At 41.8% G+C, this 20,166-nt stretch overlaps 1 protein-coding gene across 9 annotated transcripts in view; it reads left to right on the plus strand.

Annotated features, from left to right (window-relative positions):
* The first annotated feature begins 16,674 nt into the window (after positions 1–16,674).
* The window catches only part of LOC125303960 (zinc finger protein 521), a 107,042-nt gene continuing 103,550 nt past the window's right edge, over positions 16,675–20,166 (plus strand). For 6 of the 9 annotated variants that reach the window (XM_048258006.1, XM_048258079.1, XM_048258124.1 and 3 more), the window contains exon 1: positions 16,951–17,584. In XM_048258006.1, coding sequence (XP_048113963.1) covers positions 17,545–17,584 — 40 coding nt within the window. In that variant the 5' untranslated portion in view covers positions 16,951–17,544. The other 3 variants (XM_048258436.1, XM_048258524.1, XM_048258607.1) reach the window with 1 other exon arrangement.

Below are 20,166 nucleotides of genomic sequence, written 5' to 3' on the forward strand. Positions count from 1 at the left end.
TGGGACCAAATCCTCTTTCACTTGCTTTGAACTGTGTTCCTCTGGATATACAGAAGTGAATGCATTGTTTCCTCTCTGAATGGAGATCAGAAGAGGTGGAGAGCAATGAGTACTGGTGCCGTGACAGGTTATGAAAAACAGTGTTTAAAAAAGAGAGACAAAATGATTCCTTCCCCCCAATCAAACTTTACCAGCATGCACAAACTTCAATTCTCCATGATGAAAGGGTAATGGGTGATGTCGTACATGCAGTATGAAAGAAACACAACAGAAGTGCATTTGATTTCACAAGTTGCATGTGCAGCTTTGAAGAAGGAAATTGTTTTATCATGACACAGCAGGATAAAAATCCAATCTTGATCCATTTTTAATGATGTGTCAGGAAATGCATAGAAATCCGAATGCAAATATTGCCTCACATCAAACACAAGGACATAAACAACCTTAAGAAAACACAGTTTGGTATTCCAAAGATGTTTACAGGTTCCTTATTTAGTATGCAGCAACTTATACTTTGCCATGAATTAGCTAGAAAATGACTGTTTACATTTAGCTACCCTAACAAAAACTTTAAAATATTCTTGTTTTGCTGATATCATAGAAATGTTACAAATTATATGTTAATACCCATACAGGCTGTGGATTGAAATACATTCAAACATTAAACGGTGAAGCATTTTTATTCTAGAAGCTAGTGAGTGAGAATGAGCGAGACATGTGAGACAAAAGAAAATACTTTCAGGAACAATTTGTAAGCAGGATATGGAACAACTGGCTTATTCATCTCCAAATCTCTCTCTCTTTCTCTCTCTCTCTCTCTGTCTCTCTCTCTGACCTCTCTGTGCAATGCTTTTAAGACAGACACTTTCCTGCATGCAAGTTTGGGCACTTGGTTCCCATAACACAGACACACTACAAAGTGCAATGAGATTCCTACTGTAGATCTGGAAGTCTCAGCAGAGCAAGAACAAAGGCCAGGCATCACCCAAAACAATAGCAGCACATGAAAAAGCACCAAGAGTAAAACAGGGAAAAACATCCATGATCAAAGTGTACCACACATGGTACATGATGTATAATTGCATGACATGCAAGTGAATAGTTAGACAGAGCACACACAAGCTGGGAAACAAGAACCAAAAGCAAGGACACCTTAAATGAGAAGTAAATCAGTAAACACACACACTTGGTAAATGTTGTCAGCCTGATATGGCCGTTATCATATAGATACCTGATGTCATTTGTTTTATAATATGTCTGCAGAGGCGGACAGAGTACACAGCTTCATTACTTGAGTAAAAGTACAGATACCCTTTGCTAAATTGTACAAGTAAAAGTACAACAGTCAGATGTCTACTTAAGTAAAAGTACTGAAGTACTTGTTTTTAAAAGTACTTGAGTATCAAGAGTACAAGAGTAGCCTACATTTTCTAAATATTGCATTACTACTGCCACAGTGCTTACATTTATGTACAGAAACGTCCTACATGGAGTTATGAAAAATGTTAATGTTAATACCTTGGAGAATGTAAAATGAATTGGAAGTAAAATCAAGTCATTTTCATCTTTTTACCATGCCAGGGATGGGCAGTATTTCTAATACATCTATTTAAAATACGTATTTCAAATACAAAATACTATTTTGTAATTGAAACACTTGAAGCGAAATCTATCATTAACTTGTTCAGAAAATTGAAATTTTTGGATGGACCTGCTGCGTCTTTATCCATTGTTTCGTCCATTTCGTCTCTTATCTAAATCTGACCATGGAGTTGACTTTGGCAGAAAGCTGAAGGTGATTGCTGATAGGCTGTCCCAATCAGTGGCGCCTGCACAATCCAATCACGTTTGAGAGGGAAACAACAAATTGAGGGTTTCCGAGATTTTTCTTTTTTCCTTTTTTTTTTAGAAGTAGTAACGGGTACTCACGGTTATGGATAGAAATGTAGTGGAGTAAAGAGTACAATATTTGCCTCTCAAATGTACTTGAGTAAAGTCATGAGTACTCCCCAAAAATGATACTCGAGTAAAGTACAGATCCCTCAAAATTGTACTGAAGTACTGTACTCAAGTAAAGGTACTCCGTTACTGTCCGGCTCTGTATGTCTGTATAATAATGTCCTATATGACGTTCTCTAGAAAGACGCTATGAGAGGTACAGTGTCATTCATGTGAACATGATACAGTAATATTTGCAATAGGTTGATAATGTGTTCTTGGATGTTGGAAGTTATTGCTGAACTTGATTGTTCCGTATGTCCAGCTGCACAAATGATTGGAAGACAGTAGTGTGGGCAGTGTCTCAAAAACACAGCAAGAAAGCTTTGTGAGGATGCAGACATTGCTGAACCTCCAAACCTCAAATGTGCCAATAAGGCAGTGTATAGACATGGAAGGGTAACCATCATGTGATTTTGTAAACTGGACTGGAATTAGGAAGGCCATGCTGAAGACGAACCCTCAGGCTTTAGTCATGCCATGCCTTAGCTGCCACACTTGCAAGTCAATATTGCTGGTCAGCCTGCAGCCATTGTTCACAGTAAATCAGTGGGTCTGTAGCTCAGCCAGAGACCAATCAGTGGAGCGCAGAGCAATGGATAGAGATGCAGGGCGTGGAGTATGTTGCTGGCAAATTATTATGACTGCCGCACAGCGAAGCGGCGGTCATATAGGTTTAGTCAGATTTTTTTTATGACCGCCGCGGCAAGCAGCGGTCATATAGGTTTAGTCAGATTTTTTTTTTTTTTTTCGCATGTCCAAATTTCCGTCAAGGATTCCCGGGACACTGTAAGACCGGGGTACACGAAACTTGGTGGGCATGTAACCAAAGTCCTTTTAGGCAAGTCCCTCCACTCGGCGGCCATATACCAACGTTTTATGGGCACTCATCGGTCTTTGGGTCGAACTGCGCGTGCGCAAGGCTTCACGGCACCAATCTTGCTCCAGCGGCGAGATCACAACACATGATTGGCACGATGTCTTCACAACACACCATATGATTGGCTCAATGTATTCACATCACACCACATGATTGGCTCAATGTATTCACATGTCGACGTTTTGCCGAGGAAGGGGTGGGATATGTGTAGACAACGGCCATATTGGCGTGACAAACTAGCCCCATGCATTTCTATGGAGTATTTTTTGAGTGCTGTGTCTCCACATTAGAAAATCTCTGATGTAACCCCACATGGATAGCATGGAACCTCCTGTTTTCGTTTTGATCTGTAGCCCCCCCGCTGGACTGGACCCCCCGAAAGGAGGGTAGGGCAGACACAGTTTTCTGTGAATATCTCGAAAACCGTAGGGTTTAGGAGGACCATTTTTTTTTTGTATGTTGATCTCAAGGGGCCATGTCAACCCATTCCATAACCACTCATTTCATGTATAAGCCACCTAGTTAAACACAAAAAGTAAAAATGAGGTGGTGTAATTGAAGGTATCTGTGACCTAACATAGTCAAAACTGCACGAAATTGGAAGTGTAGGATCATTATGACACCCTCTGTATGCACGCCAAGTTTTGTGGAATTCCGTTCATGGGGGGCCACACAATAAATTAATTTATGTTACTATACACCAACTGGCCTGTAGGTGGCCGGAGACAGTTTTCTGTGAATATCTCGAGAACCGTAGGGCCTAGGAGGTCCACCTTTTTTTGTATGTTGGTCTTAAGGGGCATGTCAACCCATCCCATTACCACTTATTTCATGTATAGCGCCACCTAGTTAAAAAATTAAAAAAAAGCAAAAAATTAGGTGTTTTCATCTCAATATCTCTGGCTGACAAGGTCAAAACTGCACGAAATTAAAAGTGTAGGATCATTATGACACCCTCTGAATGCATGCCAAGTTTTGTGTACTTTCGTTCATGGGGGCCTTACAATAAAATAATTTATGTGTACATTTAGTGACATACACCAACAAGGATTCCCGGACACTGAAAGACCGGGTACACAAAACTTGGTGGGCATGTACCCCCACATGGATAGCATGGAACCGTCATTTTTTTTTTTTCATCTGCAGCCCCCAGCTGGACTGGACCCCCGAAGGAGGGTAGGGCAGACACAGTTCTCTGTGAATCTTTTATGGTATGTTGGTCTCAAGGGCCCACATCAACCTGGCTCATAATCACTCATTTGTGATTTGCCCCCGGTAAAAATGAAAATCAGTAGGATTAAAAAGAAAGCCAAAATAAATATTCATCATCATCATCATGGCTGCATTTTCAGTATTGGCGAGAAGTAGTCGTTTGTCCACTAGATGGCGATCGTTGCAGTGAGACGTAATTTTGTTGGAAGTTAAAAGTGGGTTGGAAAAACAATGGACGCTTCATACAAGGACTGTAATTTACCGCAGCCGAACATCTAATAAGGATAGGGCGATGTTCACATGAAGTGTAATTCCCATTTCTTCTTGAAGCCGAAATAAATCTGAGGATGTTTATCGGACATGCTTGGTTTTACTGCAGGTACGTTAATCTTGTAATATCAATAAGGACCTAGGTAATGTTACCGTTAAGCGTTGGTTGAGTGATGGAGGCATTTGATTTATTGCATTTGTAGAAAACTATAAATGCGGTTATACCAAGCAAATGTATAGCAGCACTGTTTGTATCTTTCGACTGTCATTTATTGCACGTGCTACAAAATCATTCTGTGCAATGGAAGATTTACCAACGTTACACCGGTCTGATACAGTTTTGCCTATACATGCGAGACTGAGACCTGTTTATTTTGTTTTAAGTGCGTGCAGGGTGTGAGAGGGGAATCGATGTGCTTTGATTACAGCTTGGTAGTTGTAGTCTGTGAAATTAAAAAAGCACGTGTGTGTGAAGTATCCAAACAATGACACCTTCATTTCATTATGGCTGCTTTAGCAAAACACCTTAAGCTACTGTGTAGTGGGTCCCATTTAGAAGTGGCTACTTCATTCGCGCTTTCCTTGACTCATGGAGCTGCGTGAATGTTATTACAACTTTTCGCCACGATATGACAGTTTAAGTCCGCTTGATACTGTAAAGCGAAGCCATTGGTTTCAAAGGAGATTTTATTTGTGTCGCCAGCATAGCCTATTGACAATTTATGTTGTCAATAGGCCTACCTTATAATCCTACCTGTAGCTTAGGGAAGCTAACAGCTTTCTATTAGGATCTAGTTTGTTAGTTACCGTTTGTCATAACTCCCTGATGCATTTTTGCATTTAGAATAGCCAGAGCGTGTAGGCTATATCTCAATCGGAAAATTAAACAATATCGGGTGCCTATGGACTAGGCTGGGTGAACCCAGCCTGATCTGCCGCTATTTATTTTTTGATTTCTTAAAAGATTGAGCTTGGTCTGATGAAAGCCAGACTAGCCATGGACCTCAGTTAAACAATGCAAGGGAACATGAATCAGCCTATATTTGCACTAACAATAACGGACAAAAGCTCTTCAACTTTGGCCCGTTAAAATGTGTATGAACAGTCTAGCGGCGCATTTCATCAAGGCCCATTTGGACATGTCAGTTATTTGCACCACTGGTTAGATGTAAAACAGCATTTCGTTTCAGACTAGGCTACTGTTACTTAATTTGTGCATTAACAATAACGTTTCAGACTACTGTTACTTAATTTGTGCATTGACAATAAAGTATTACATGAACTAAAGATGACTAAAATCTTATGTAGAAGAAGAAACATTCACAAAAAATCCATCCATCCAAAATGACCTTTGTTTTGATAGCTGTTGAAAACGGCATGGAACTGACAGAGATGTTTTTGTTTAAAAATACATAAAAAATAAATAAATAAATAAATAAATAACATTATGCTGATACCTTTTGCTTTTCCCAAATACAATGTAGCCTACAGGTGTAAGTGACCTTTCATCAATCCAGTTGCAATGGATGAACTGTGATGAACTGCCCTACTTGTGATTGTTTAGAGATTTTAAAGGTTTTATAACAATTCTACATCTTTGGCTATTCTACAATCTATTCACCTTTTCAGCACCAGTAGGGTACTTTCTGTGCAGCCGCACACACACACTCAGGCATGCCAAACAAGCATACACAAAAGTTTCAAGAGTGGGGGATGGAGTAAAATATGGAGACAAATTGAAGTGTGATTTATTTTCGCGGAACGGATGTACAGGACTGAGCGGCGGTCATATTTTGTACCGCTATGCGGTACATCTAGTTTCATGTATAGCGCCACCTAGTTAAAAATTAAAAAGCAAAACATTAGGTGTTTTCATCACAATATCTCTGACTGACATGGTCAAAACTGCACGAAATTGAAAGTGTAGGATCATTATGACACCCTCCGAATGCATGCCAAGTTTTGTGGACTTTCGTTCATGGGGGGCCTTACAATAAAATAATTTATGTGTACATTTAGTGACCGTACACCAACAAGGATTCCCCGACACTGAAAGACCGGGTACACCTAAACTTGGTGGTCATGTAACCCCACATGGATAGCATGGAACCATCGCTTTTCGTTTTGATCTGTAGCCCCCCAGCTGGACTGGACCCCCCGAAAGGAGGGTAGGGCAGACACAGTTTTTTGTGAATATCTAGAGAACCATAGGGCCTAGGATGACCAATTTTTTGCGTATGTTTGCCTCCAGGGGTCATGTAAACCCATTCCATATGCACACATGTGCATAAACAGATACACACGCACACACATACATTCACAGTAATCCTACGTATGACACATACTCACACAGTAGACATATATACGCATGCATGCACATGCACACACACAGGCACATAAACAGGCAAACACACACATGCACGCACACACACCCACCCACACACACATAAACATAAACATGTACACGCACACATGCACACAATTCAAGAATTTCTCAGAATTATGAACAGGCAAGATGGGTTGGATAAAATGTATATTACATGTGAAATCTATGAACTAATCATGTTTTGGTACTTGTTGTCTAGCAGATACCAGTGAGAATTGAGTGTGCATAATGCAATTCAGTGAGACAGTTAGAATCATATATGCCTTTCATCGTGACTTATTTTTGTGGAAAACATGTGCTGGACTGGGCGGCGGTCATATTTTGTACCGCTCTGCGGTACATCTAGTTATTCTAATAATTATTATCATACGATCAGTGGAGCTATTTTCACAGTGTATTTCCAGGTAAGCGATTCTATTATTCTCATCAATGTGCACTGAATCAGATCAATGCGCAAGGCTATGAGTCTGGCAGTATTAATTAGATCCACACATAACTCTGGCTCTTTAACGCAACTAATTGACTTCAGCTCCTCCAATCATTACTCCATGCCACGTACCATACTATAATGGTCAACCATGGCATAAGCTCTGTGGCTATACACCACTTACCCCATCATCTACTCATATCTAATATCTCCTAATCATAAATGCAAATTGTATCACGATTGCAGTAATATAATACATCACTTAACACTAAATAAACACTAAGGAATAATGTAAAGTGTGTAAAGTAAGCCTCTAGCCTTAATCTCTTTTGTTTCACTTCCTGTAGTGGTGCATTGTAGTTACTACATAGTGGTACCGGCTTCCTGTAATGCTTTGGCGATTATGCTATGTTACCTTGGCAATTAAAGGCTTGTTAGAGACATAAAACCTTGAAATTCAAGCTGTTAGTGAGTCCCTTGTGATTCCATCCAGGGGCAAATCCATAAACCAAACTGGGTTCCAGTGGGAACGCTTTCCTCTACTCTCCCCTCGGATGTGTAATTACCTCGGCTTGTTTGGGAAAAAAGGGAAAAAATGAACCCCCCCTCTTGTTTGCTGATAGAGCCTGAAGTGTTTATTGAAATTAATTAAGGTTATCAACACAGTGATTTGGGTAGCAACTTGAATTATGCTTGTGGAAGAATCTGATATTACATTACTGTAACTGATGGGTTTTACACAGATTCAGCAATAGATATATTAAGGTGTACGATAACAATAGGCCTCACTCGAGTTATGACGGAGGCTCGTCGCTCAGTGCTACAGTATTGGCAATTGGGTGTGGTGCTATCTTATCCACAGACCGACATAATTCTTCTACATTCCACATGAGTGAAAGGTGTGTCTTTTTGATTTCTCTAAGATTGCCACTGTTTCAGGGTTAAGAGTTATATATATAAGGGGTTATTACAACATGACAAAATGAAAAAGGGAAAATATAGAATAAAACGTGCCAAGGCCACAGTGGTCACTCAAAGGAATTAGTACAAATTGTATCACATATAATGTGATATATTATTTATGTTGTTTTTTTGTGTGAGATGCATTATCTCAAATTTATATAGAGAGCAATTACAAATGGAGACCGAATTACACAACATTACAGCCTACAGTGTATGTGCTTCATTAAGGCCATATTGCATCCTAAGCAATTCATCATCTATTCCCTTATGTCACAGACCATCGCTTTTTTAGTCAGACTTGGACAAACTAGGACATACTCCCTATTTAATAATATATCTAATTTCTCAAAAATAATTTACCACTATAGACTGTATGTAAAAGTAAACTCACTCACAATTGCTATGGCAATTACCGCAAAGCCTGGAATCCCACCCTGGTGTCCAGTGCACTTTTTCTCGATGAGATGAGTTGTAACTCCAACCTCTCTCTTTCCCCTCTCTCTCTCTCTCTCTCTCTCTCTCGTTCTCGCTTACTCGTTCTCTCTGACATTGCCCCCTAAGAGGTGTCTCTGTATGGCCCCTGTCAGTGCGCTACAGTGATATGGGTGAGCTGGTGCTTGCGCTGTGGTGTGCTGTGGTGGTGGGGGGTGGTCTGGACACGCTAATCAGCCCCTCGCCAGGACCCCAGGTGCTCCGCTCGCGGACAGGTGAGGCTTATCAGGGAAGGGGCCTCCACCTGCCTCTCCACGGAGACAGAGACAGCGGCTTTCTAATCCCCAGGACCATCCACCCCCTCCCTGGTCCCAGGACCCGGGTGTAGTGCACAATGGTCCCCCTCTCCTGTGCTCGGCTCTCCTCTCCTGTCCGGTGCTGGGGGTATTAGAGGACGGGACGCAGACCAGCTGCACATGGCACTGGGTCCCTGCTGAACACACGAGCCCTCGGCCCCCTGTGCATTAACCTTTTCCTTTAATTAACACAGTCGCACCACTCCCCGCACCACTGCAGTCCGGAGAGGGAGTGAGGGGGACAGAGGGAGAGAGTGAGAGGGAGAGACAGAGAGAGAGAGAGAGGAAAGGAGAGAGAGAGAGAGAGCCGGAGAGAGAGAGCCAGAGAGAGAGGGGCTCAAGCTGTTGTCAGGAAGGTGGGGGAGTTGTGGGTGGAAGGGATGAATAATGTGCACAGGGCCAGAGAGCGGGTCTTCTCTCCAACAGAGCACACACATGCGCACACACACACACACACACAGTATACAGATACAGTTACAGAGACACACACACACACACACACATTCTCATAGATATACACAAACGTAGGCTTAGATTGTTTAAAAGGGATGTTTTTTCTCCATCTGGATACCACGATACCACAACTTGAAAATCTCAGCACGACATGAAGAAAGTGGTTAAAGAAACAACAACTAAAACCACTCATCTTGGCAGAGAACAAGAACCTAAATAATTACCTCCAAAGACACATTTAGAATCTGCCAAAACAAACTGATGTTGTACTAAATCCAAAACGGGGTAAAAATGCGCCGCTCAGCAGTCTAATAATTGCCAGGCTGTCAGAGGCCAGACTTATAAACCACTCTTTAGGTGAGCTGAAACTATCATCCAGAATGTTCCTTGCGATAAGGGCCCTGACACCCGGCGATACGGCTGACGGAGACAGGGTGGCGTGTGGCCTGATTAAACCATGACTGGCTCTCCTAATGACACCGCGCTAATGAGAGTTAGACATTGTGGAAATGAATCTCTCTTCGTCAGATTAAAGCCTCTCCGAGCAGCCTCTCGGCCCTCATTGAAGTCGGGAGGAGACAAGTCCATCTCCTCAGAAGATTGTGGGGACTGGATCGTGATTTTGTGAGCGAGCAAAGGCTTTTGTTTTTTTTTCTTGCAGCTGCTATCATAAAGCTGCATCTGCATAGACCCATGTGTGATGAATGCAATTCTGGAAAATACTAATGAAGATTTAGTGGATACTTAGCAACTATACTGCAGGATTATTCGCCAAACCATTTTAACTGTTAATTACAAAAGCTAAACCACTAGCGATTGGGATCGTTCAGTATTAGGAGACTGAAGACTACTGCTGATAAAAGGGCTAATGGCTTTTTTTTTTCATCATATTTCATCATCTCACACAGTTTTAAGTTCAAAGACCTTAATTTGGCTGATGATAACTCTATAGCCTCTGAAGGTTAGAACGGTGCATAGCGCAGGCAGCGTACCTGAGCATGCGTTCAGCGGGGGTAAGGCTAGCAGTACACGGCGGCGCTAGCTGGAGAAGCCCATGTGCTGCGCTGTGATGGAGTAAGGGTGAGAGGGAGAGTTGCCAGGACCTTCTCTTCGTGGAGACCCAGAGCAAGGGCAATGTCTCCCCAGCCCCATAGATCAGCCAGCCCTGAATGTCAAGCCGCACAGCAGCCACCGCGGTGCCAGGAGTCCCCTCTCGCTCCCGCGCTGGCCCGCGATCGGGCTGTCTGGTGACACCGCCGCGCTAATGACCCGGTGTGGGAGTAGCTCAGCGGGGCGCCTTGGCCGGGAAAGATGGAAGGTGTGGATATCCAACTGGAAGGTCACGCTTGATGAGGGGCGCTCCGAATTGCCTCCCTGCCACATTTCACCATGCCTTCCAACCGCCACGCTAACAATGACTGTCAGAGAGCCACGGACAGAGTGCGTTTGAAGGGTACCGCACCAAGAAACAAGGGTGCACATCGAGCAACTAAAACCATAGTTATTGACATTAAGGTCTCCTTTAGGGACCACTGAAAACTTTGACAGTTACATCCTGAGTGTTTTGTTACTGGCCGACTGTTGAAGACTTTCATTATATTTCTGTGAATTGCCATACATTCTTGCTTATCTCTCAGACTTACATTGTTTGCTTTCTGGAAAGACAAATGATTTTCTATGAGCTCCATGTGAAAAATGCCTTGTGACTTAGTTTGTTTTTCTTATTGAGATCTTTTCTCTCTTTCTATCAGTTGTGATATACTGTATGAGCCGAGCCTCCCAGCTCTTGATTAGAAGACATAAATTTGCTCTTTCACAGTGCAGCCTCTTTTTGTTTTTGTGTGTTGTTTTTCGGCTGTTTTTCTCCCATGCATCACAAGTTCGGCTCGCGGGTGCAGAGAGCCACCTCCCAGGGGGACGCCTCTCCAGTGATGGGGGCACCGAGTCGACCCTTTCCTGCCTGGTGTGGGTGGCACTGGAGCGGGGAGACGTAGCGGATCTCTCCCCTGGAGGTCTGGACGAAGGGCCCAGCGCTGCTGTGGGACTCCCCCTAGGAGTGGTCCTCCTCTCAGGGTCATGCATCTGTGCCGGCTCGGTAATTATGAGCATGGAGGGGGGTGAAAAAAAGAGAGCCGAGCAAAACTGTTCAGCAATCCCGCAGATGAATGTAGAGACCCTTCTCATGGGAGATATTCACATCTCAAAGTTCTAGTAGATGAGTTTTAATGAGGCAAGTCAAGAGTGTGTGTGTGTGTGTGTGTGTGTGTGTGTGTGTGTGTGTGTGGAAGAGATGCTATGAGAGAACCATGTGTGTATGTTTCAAGCGCCAACCCAACAAGTGTGTGTTTAATATATTTTTTGTATGTGCGAGGGCATGCCAAGGTCTTGTTCGAGCAGCTCACTAATAGGCCTTCAGCTATCATTATTCTACTCCGAAACAAGTTTATTTTGGATGGGATCTTTGTCGAGAGTTTCTTAACAAAGTTGAGGTCACAGGCAAGCTAGGAACTCTGACTCCCAGACTGCGGAAGGCTGAATTTCAAATGTGGGGGCATTGGAATTGAGGGACAGGGAGTGAGGTGGGATGGGGTGGTGGGTGGACACAGAGACTGGAGGAGCCCAGAATCCCACTGGGAGGGCATGTGGGGGACATCCAGAATTTTCCAAAGCTCTATTTTTTTTTGCTGTTTAATTCTGCTGATCACAAGCGTGACCACTGTTATGGGAATGACACAGAGGCTTTCCTTGGCTCACAAAATCTACTTCCACCCACCATTTGTGTTTAAATCATGTAGTCTTCATCACTCTGTCTGTTTACATGACGTTAAAGAAAAAGTACTAAGGCTGTTTACAAATGTAAACATCACCCACTCCAATTAGGAGTAAAGCAGCCAAAATTTGGAACAAAAAGAACATTGTGGATTTCTTTCAACAAACACATAATGGCTGTAGATGCAGTATGTCTTAACAGAGGCATCTTCTCTTTCTTAATGTAGACTTCACTCCATAACCCTTCACTTCATTTACATTCTTCCCCTAGGCTGACATGTCACTTCCTTGCATTCCCTTCTTTGATGTCATTCTACATCGTCCTCACCCGCCAATAGGGACACACAGGGTTAAAAAAAGAAACAGCCTGAGTGTGATTAGTTATGTTCCCATTTGTACACAGAGAAGGAATACACAATTCTTAATTCTGAGCAGCAGCGGTGCCCCAGCGCCCCATGAGAGTTGAGAGCCTGGTAGTGTGCATGCTGCACCTAGTAGTCTTCGCCATTGGCATGTGTTAGTGACAGCATCCACTGCAGTCAGAGCATGCGGTCACAGAGCCCTGCAAGCAGCAGCAAGCCTCTCTCTCTCTTTTCTCTCTCTCTCTTTCCTCTTTCTCTCTCTCGCTGGCTTTCTATTACAGTGACTTTGTTACTAATGAAAGTAACGAAACAGACTCAGAGAGCTTGGGGAGAGCACTTTGTTTGTGTTTATGTTTGTGTGCGGATGTAAGAGGGTGAACAGGGAGTGGATCAGGGAGGAGGTGGGGTGGGAACCGGGGTGATGTGAACATTTGGGGGGAACAACTTGACAGAGCACTGGGACCGGGGGTACAGTTAAGATTGAAGTGGAAGACAACAGAGGGGCACATCTGAGTAAAGGAAAGCACCTACAAATAGCTGTTTACATACGGCAGTGTATTCAGAGAGGGCTTTGGATGCGCCAATGAAGCACATCATATCAATCCTTCTTCTCTCTCTCTCTGTTAAAAAGAAACATTCATCCTTGAACATTTCATCCTTGTTTGGCAGCTAGTGGATGGGGAAATGTTTATCTTTAAAGAAGAAAGATGCTGTCAAAATTTAGATACATCTAGCTAAATAATGTGGAAATTAGATGTAATAAAGTAGAAATGTCAGTGACAACTATGTAGGTCAAAAGTTACCAGTTTTGCAGCACAGATTCTGTATTGCATCAGACAAGGTACTCATACCTAAGGCTATAGAGAATGTCACATTTGAGCAAAAACAAATAAACTGAAATCAGACATCATTTGACAAATATTCTTTAGATAATGATTCAACAATAGAATCAAAATCTCATGCATATTAAGATGTTGGTCATGTAAAGATGGTACTATGATGAATGTGATTAAACAATACTGAACTCAACACCTCACCCTGGACCAACATGAGATAACAGTGATTTACTTTACCTAAAAAAAATGTTGCATACATAATAATAGCTAAAACACACACACACACACACTCACACACAAATGAGCACAAATCAAATTGTATCTAATCCAGCCATTGAGTATGAACCCTCAAAAGAAATTAGAATGGCTCTTTGAGAGCACAGGCCTCATTATATCTCACAATGCTAGCAAAAGCATAAGTGACACTAAATTTGTGAAGCCGCCCCATGAGTTGGATCTGCTCCAAAATATGTTGGGTTCTTCCGTAAGCCTTGCTACACCTTTACACCAAGTTTCATGGAAATCTGGCAGGTTATTTTTGAGTAGGCTAATCCTGTTTAGACAAACAGACAGACAAACACACTCCACCAAAAAACAACCACCTTGGCCGAGGTAATAACACTGTAAATCAAATATTTAAATTGAGCCAGGTGTTCACTTCACCAACTTTTAGGGCCAAGGAACAGCTAAGAGAACAGTTTGATCTGCATTTAAGATGTACTGTACTGTATTTAACTAAATGGACAAACCTGAATATTCTACTGAGGTAGAATCAAAGACAGCAAAGTTTCAAACCAATTGGTAGAGATTAATGCAAACCCAGTCCATGCATCCCAATCATTTTTAATTGGTACTGGCTTCTGAATCTGTCGAATGTAACAGTTATTGCCTGAATGTACAGTGAATGCCTAAAGAGAATTGAAGCATACTAAATCCTTTTTATTCTATTAATTAAACCTCATTGCATAAAGCCTTCAGATGCAACATACATAATCACGACTGATGCAAGTTATTTTATATGCAGAATGAGTTCTTTGAACTGAGTTTCACAATATATTTTGTGTATCTTTTATGTTTAATTTATTTACATTTGGTAAATCCATATTTCTTCTGAGAAGAAATATGGATTTACCAAATGTAAATAAATTAAACATAAAAGATACACAAAATATACTGTGAAACTCAGTTCAAAGAACTCATTCTGCATATAAAATAACTTGCATCAGTCGTTTAGCACATTGACAAAGTGATGCTGAAGTGATCATTATCTCATGTGGATAGACTTGCTGTTAAACTGAACTGAATACACAGCTAATGGCAATGTCAAAATGAGCAGAAAATGCGCTTCTACTGATCTTTGCTATCCTTGCATTGATGAGTAGACAAATGAGAAAAAGAGACAGTTATTTTCAATGTTCAATGTTGTTTATACTTTTTTGGTTTAAAACAGCCTTCTTCCTGCATCTCAAGACAAACCTATCTCTTTTTTAAATCATTATGGAGCATCCGTCCTGTATTAAATCTGCCTTCCAATCCAATAACATAGTTTAATGGTTCTTCAGACACCCATGTTTTCAAATCCAGCTATAATCATTTTCATCCGAATCCCAGTTATTTAAAACTCATTGCCAGAAAGCACATGGGTGCTGATGCAACCCTTCTACTGCACCTGTCAAATCAACAGTGCAGACGAAGCCGCTCTCGCCGCTGTGAGAGAGCAGGGAACTGTTTGTGAGACTGAGGCACATTTGTCCATTTTAACATGTTTACTTTCAAGTCTCTTGTAGAAGTTTTGACTCCCACAAGAAAACCAATAGAATCAGGCCATCTATTTTATACTGTGCATCAGACATGGTCTATTATCAGTACTACAGACTTAGCCTTCTAGTGATAATGATAATATGGCTAATTAATAGTCAAGCTGCGTATTATATCTGACATAACCTGAATATGTGGCAAAGACAGTCACATCACAGCCTCCTATGATAAGATAATTGGCGAGTTGTGTTCTGCTCAAAGGGGGTGATAGAGAGACGTCGTGTGAATATCTTTTTCAGTCCATCGATCACTGTGCCCCTAGTGTGATCAACACAAGCCCTTCTGAATAACACAGGCAGCCAGCCGTGACTGTCTCCCTATGCTGGTGGGTTTCAAATCAACGCCCTGACACAGGTCCATCTCATACTGATTAAATCTGCCAAAGTCATCCAGAGTTCTGTTTCTGATAAAGTTTACAATAGGTTACATGTTTAACATTATATTAACATGTTTTTCCTCCTCTTCTGAGAGCCTGTGGGATAATAGATATATATATAGATAGATAGATAGATAGATAGATAGATAGATAGATAGATAGATAGATAGATAGATGGATGGATGGATAGATAGATAGATGGATACTTTATTGATCCCCAAGGGGAATACCAACAGATGGCAGTGGAGGAGATATCACCATGAAGCCACATACTGCTAAAAAGTAATCTAAGTGGCAGTTCAAACATAACCTCTACATGGGAACCTTCAGAGAGAAGTGGTTCAGTCCTCCAGGGAGGGAGTGTGGGGTGAGAGGGGCCCCAGCGGGACACTTTCTCTGGGCCTCATTTTCACATACTGTAGGTAGGGGATGAGGCTGGTCCTTCTCTGAGTCTGCCAGGTAAAGGTAACATAAAAGGAGACTGCATATGTGTGCCCTTGATAGTTTTTTTATTATGGTGCTGCACCTTGGCAATATTAAATACCATATGTAGGCTATGTTGGAACAAATATTTGTGATGTCTATTTGAAAATGATAATTAGTCAGAATTTTGTTTTATTTTATTTTTTAAAGCACAACAGCGTGACTTTTGTTGTGTCATCATCACAGTATCTTTATCATCATTGGACTATAACTAGGCCTATACTTACTGATTTTGGGCTGAAGAGTAAAAAATATGTATATTGTTTTAGTGTTTTCTGTACCAAGGTGTAGGCTAATTATTTCATTTGATCTGAGAAAAAAAACAAAAAAAACATCTAATTTAAATATACTTTATTCTATAATTCCTAAAAATATATGCAATAGGCCTGTACCTTAGCCTACATATCTATAGTTTGTATTATTTTTCTTTCTGGCTACAATAAAAACAAAAACTAAAAAAAAAAAAAAAAAACTAAAAAACGTCGTGGCCTACTACGACTAGCGGGTGAAATGTCAACAGCTATAAGACCGCATAACACAGAACCTTTTATTGTTGAACGCTTTCTACCAGAAGGGGGACCAATCCGTCTGCCAAAGACGGGAGTGTCACCGACTGAGAGCCGACAGGCGAGAGGCAAGAGGAAAGGAGCCAAGTTTAGGTTTGGAGCCCGACTCCAGATCCGGCGGCGGATGGATCCAGGCATCCGTATCTTGCCTCAATCCCGAGGATTTTAATCATGCCTCTCTGTCTGTGTGTGAGTGCAGGCAGGCTGACAATGATTTCCTCAGTGATTACGTACAGAGCGAGTCCCTGCGGGGTAGGGGCCCCCTCTGGAGCCATCCTGATGGCTTTGGGGGCCTTGCTTCCATTTTCCATTATTATGTGGACTACCGGAGCGACAGCGCAGTCCAAGACCTTGCAGGTTTGTGATGAGGAGGGAGCTCACATCTTCTCTCCGCTTCTTCATCCTCTTTTTAAACCAATTTAGACGTAGACTTAGTCCCGATTCAGATTCAAATACATGATTAGCTAACGGGAGTGAGAAAAGGGATAGCCTAAATTAGTTTTAGTGCCTGTCAGTTGACTATGTAAGGAAAAGTATTTTTTCCGTTTTGTTTTGTTGCATTTTTTTTATCATTCTCAGCAGGCGTTTGCTGTTGTGCTCTTTCGCGATAGTCTGACAGCAAAATATTCCATTTTTGTTTTAAATCGGATATTCGTCTGATCATTCTTATTGCTGGGAGATGGATCCGCATGATGGAATTGTCACTATCGATATTCTGACACTTTGCTGGGTGCCACAATTAAACTAAATAGGCTACGTAAAGACAGATAATTTTGAAATTTTAGACATCCTCGTATGAAATACGAAAGCGTCAACTATCACAGGCTACTGATGGTTTAAAAAGCGCTCCGCATTATTGGTGAAATAAGACCAGGATTACGCCAGGTATCTTATTTGCGTTGTGTTGAATGCAATATATCAGAGCGAATCTGGGAAACTTCAGCGGTTTTCTGTAGGATGTCGCGCCGCAAGCAAGCTAAACCAAGATCCCTGAAAGGTAAGTGGTATTCGCTGCATGTGTAACGCGTGTTGCAGGGTAGACACCATCCGCATTCTAGAGCATGAAACATTTTAAGCTATCGGCACGTGTTCGATTATTTGATACAGTACACCTACACCAACGTATAAACGGCACGCTTCACTTATTGTCTGCTATTAGGTTATAATTTATAATAGGCCTAAATGTCCAAGTACAATTCAATGATTCCGTAGCCCGCAAGCAACGCTGCGCCAACTACTGCTTTTGGAGGCTATTGCGAAATTATGTTATGAACATAACACACTGTCTACTCCACGCTACTTACATATTTGGTCAGATAACAAGGAAAGATATCATAACCAGTATACAGTCGATCAGTAATTATTATCAAGCTGATGATACTACCTTTTATGAAATACTCGAAGGATTGGTTTTGATCGAGTTGTAGAGTATTTTGTTGTCATTGACTTTTAAAAAGATGCCTGTGCACGGTGCTAAGTCTGGTGGAATGTAAGAGTTTGAGGTGGCACATCACGTGAGGAGCGTCGGGGAAGCAGAAAGAAACATTTTAAAGAAATAAGCTGAAGTAGTGGTTCTCAATTAACATTACGGGCATTAACATTAAATCTTAGCCTATAGGGAAATAAGGATGTAAGATGATTGTATATTGACTCTAGCCTATGTTTGACCTTATCTGCGATTTGGGAAGTTCTCTGAGTGACATCGACCTGGTAGGGGGGCGACGTGTCATTGGTTGTGTCAGATCTCTTAATATGCATAACAGAAGGGATACTGTAGATGGATTCTTGAGTAGGTTGTCAGTAGCCGGCCGAATTCTCTCTTTAGGATTATGTGTTCTGTGAACTCAAAACAGTCTTCAACATCTTTTGTTAATGTGTTTCCATTGCTATTTTATACCATGGCATTCGCTTGATGAATTGCTGGTTGTTGTTGTCTTGCTTCATTACAACAATATAAGAATTGCACATACCTTACATAGCATATAACAATTCTTGAGTTTTTCCATTTTCAAATCTATAGGGTACCTAAAAAATAATCCATCAAGTCAGACTGAAGTAGAAGTTTGAAATAGTTTCTCTCTTTCTCTCCCTTTCTCTCTCTCTCTCACTATATGTATGTATCTGTGTGCATGGAGTGACTACTAATATTTCCATGTAGCATCTGAGGGAAGCCACTGGTATTCATGGCTAAACTCCAGTTCATCTGGCAAGCATTATATTTTGCTCAGCAAATAATTGTCCACAATTTCACATTCCCAGCTTGTGGTCTGTTGAGCCCTTTCTCTCTTCCCTTTCCTTCTCGGAAGTCATCCCCTCAAAGGAAGATTACACGGTCTGCTGTGCAGTCCTATGGCCACCATTTTAAATCAATACCTATGGGAGAGTAGTGAGTGAGAAAGAGAGAGAGAGAGAGAGAGAGTCTCCCCACCTTACACAAATCTGTGTCTGTGAAGGACATCACTATATCTGCATCCAACAAGTCAGCAAAGACGTGGCATCAAATAGTTTTTCTCCAAAGTAGCGGCATCTGCAGCCAGGTCAATAGCACAATATAGCATTTTCCCTTCAAATGATACATAGGTGTGTGTGTGTGTGTGTGTGTGTGTGTGTGTGTGTGTGTGCAAGTGGCATGTTAAATCACAAGAGAGGAGGGTATATTTGACATAATATATAAAACCCTTACATTATATTTCATTTCATTACAAACCAGTTCAGTTTTAATGCCAAGTTGATTAAAACCCCTTCTATCTTCTTTTAAACCATGATTTTTATTATTTGGATTTGTAACACATTTATTTTTCTAACAGAGCATCTCTCCTTATATCAAATAATTCAATATATACACGGATGTTGAGTGTTACACCTTGATTTGATTTTACACAAGTTGTGTGAAGTAAAACACATTTGTTCTGGACTCGATATTGTGGCACAGCAGTAGTGACACTTTGCATATTGAATCAGAAAAAGTAACTGGGCTCCGTAGCAGTGAATCACACAGCCAATCATGCGGCCTGGATTTTTTTAAAATGTTTTTTTTTTTTTTTTTGGGGGGGGGGGGGGGTGTTGTCAAAAGAAACAGTTGAGGTGCAGATATGACAAAAGAAAAAATAATCCTCCCCCTGAAATGGGTTATCTTTTCTGGTGGAATGTGGTGCCTGTGTGCTCATTGGGAGAGGTTGGAGTGAGTCAGAGGTTATGTTGTGGTCCCTGGGAAGACAAGGCCAATGTTGCAAGTCCCGTCTCAATTAAGTGTGCGAGACAGAGCCCGGCTGCGTTATTGCTTGGGGGAATAAATGCCACAGGACGCGGGCCATACATCATCCGCTTATATGCAAACACTTAAGCCTCGCTCACTGACATTTACACAATCTCTGCCTATCTGCATCCCTGTCCACCACCACCGCCACCGGCCGCCGCCAGCTCCCACCGGCCGCCGTGTCAGTTCCCCCACAGACCCTTCCTCTCTCCCCGTGTGCCATCAGACGGAGGCTCCGGCAGACCCGGGCTCTGAGCTGGCTTTGGCACGTGTGGTGCCTGCCACGTCGAGCACTTTCTTCTGCGAGGAAAAAAAAAGAGGAG

The sequence above is a fragment of the Alosa alosa genome, chromosome 1 (assembly GCF_017589495.1).
Source record: "Alosa alosa isolate M-15738 ecotype Scorff River chromosome 1, AALO_Geno_1.1, whole genome shotgun sequence".
Taxonomy (NCBI): Eukaryota; Metazoa; Chordata; class Actinopteri; order Clupeiformes; family Clupeidae; genus Alosa; species Alosa alosa.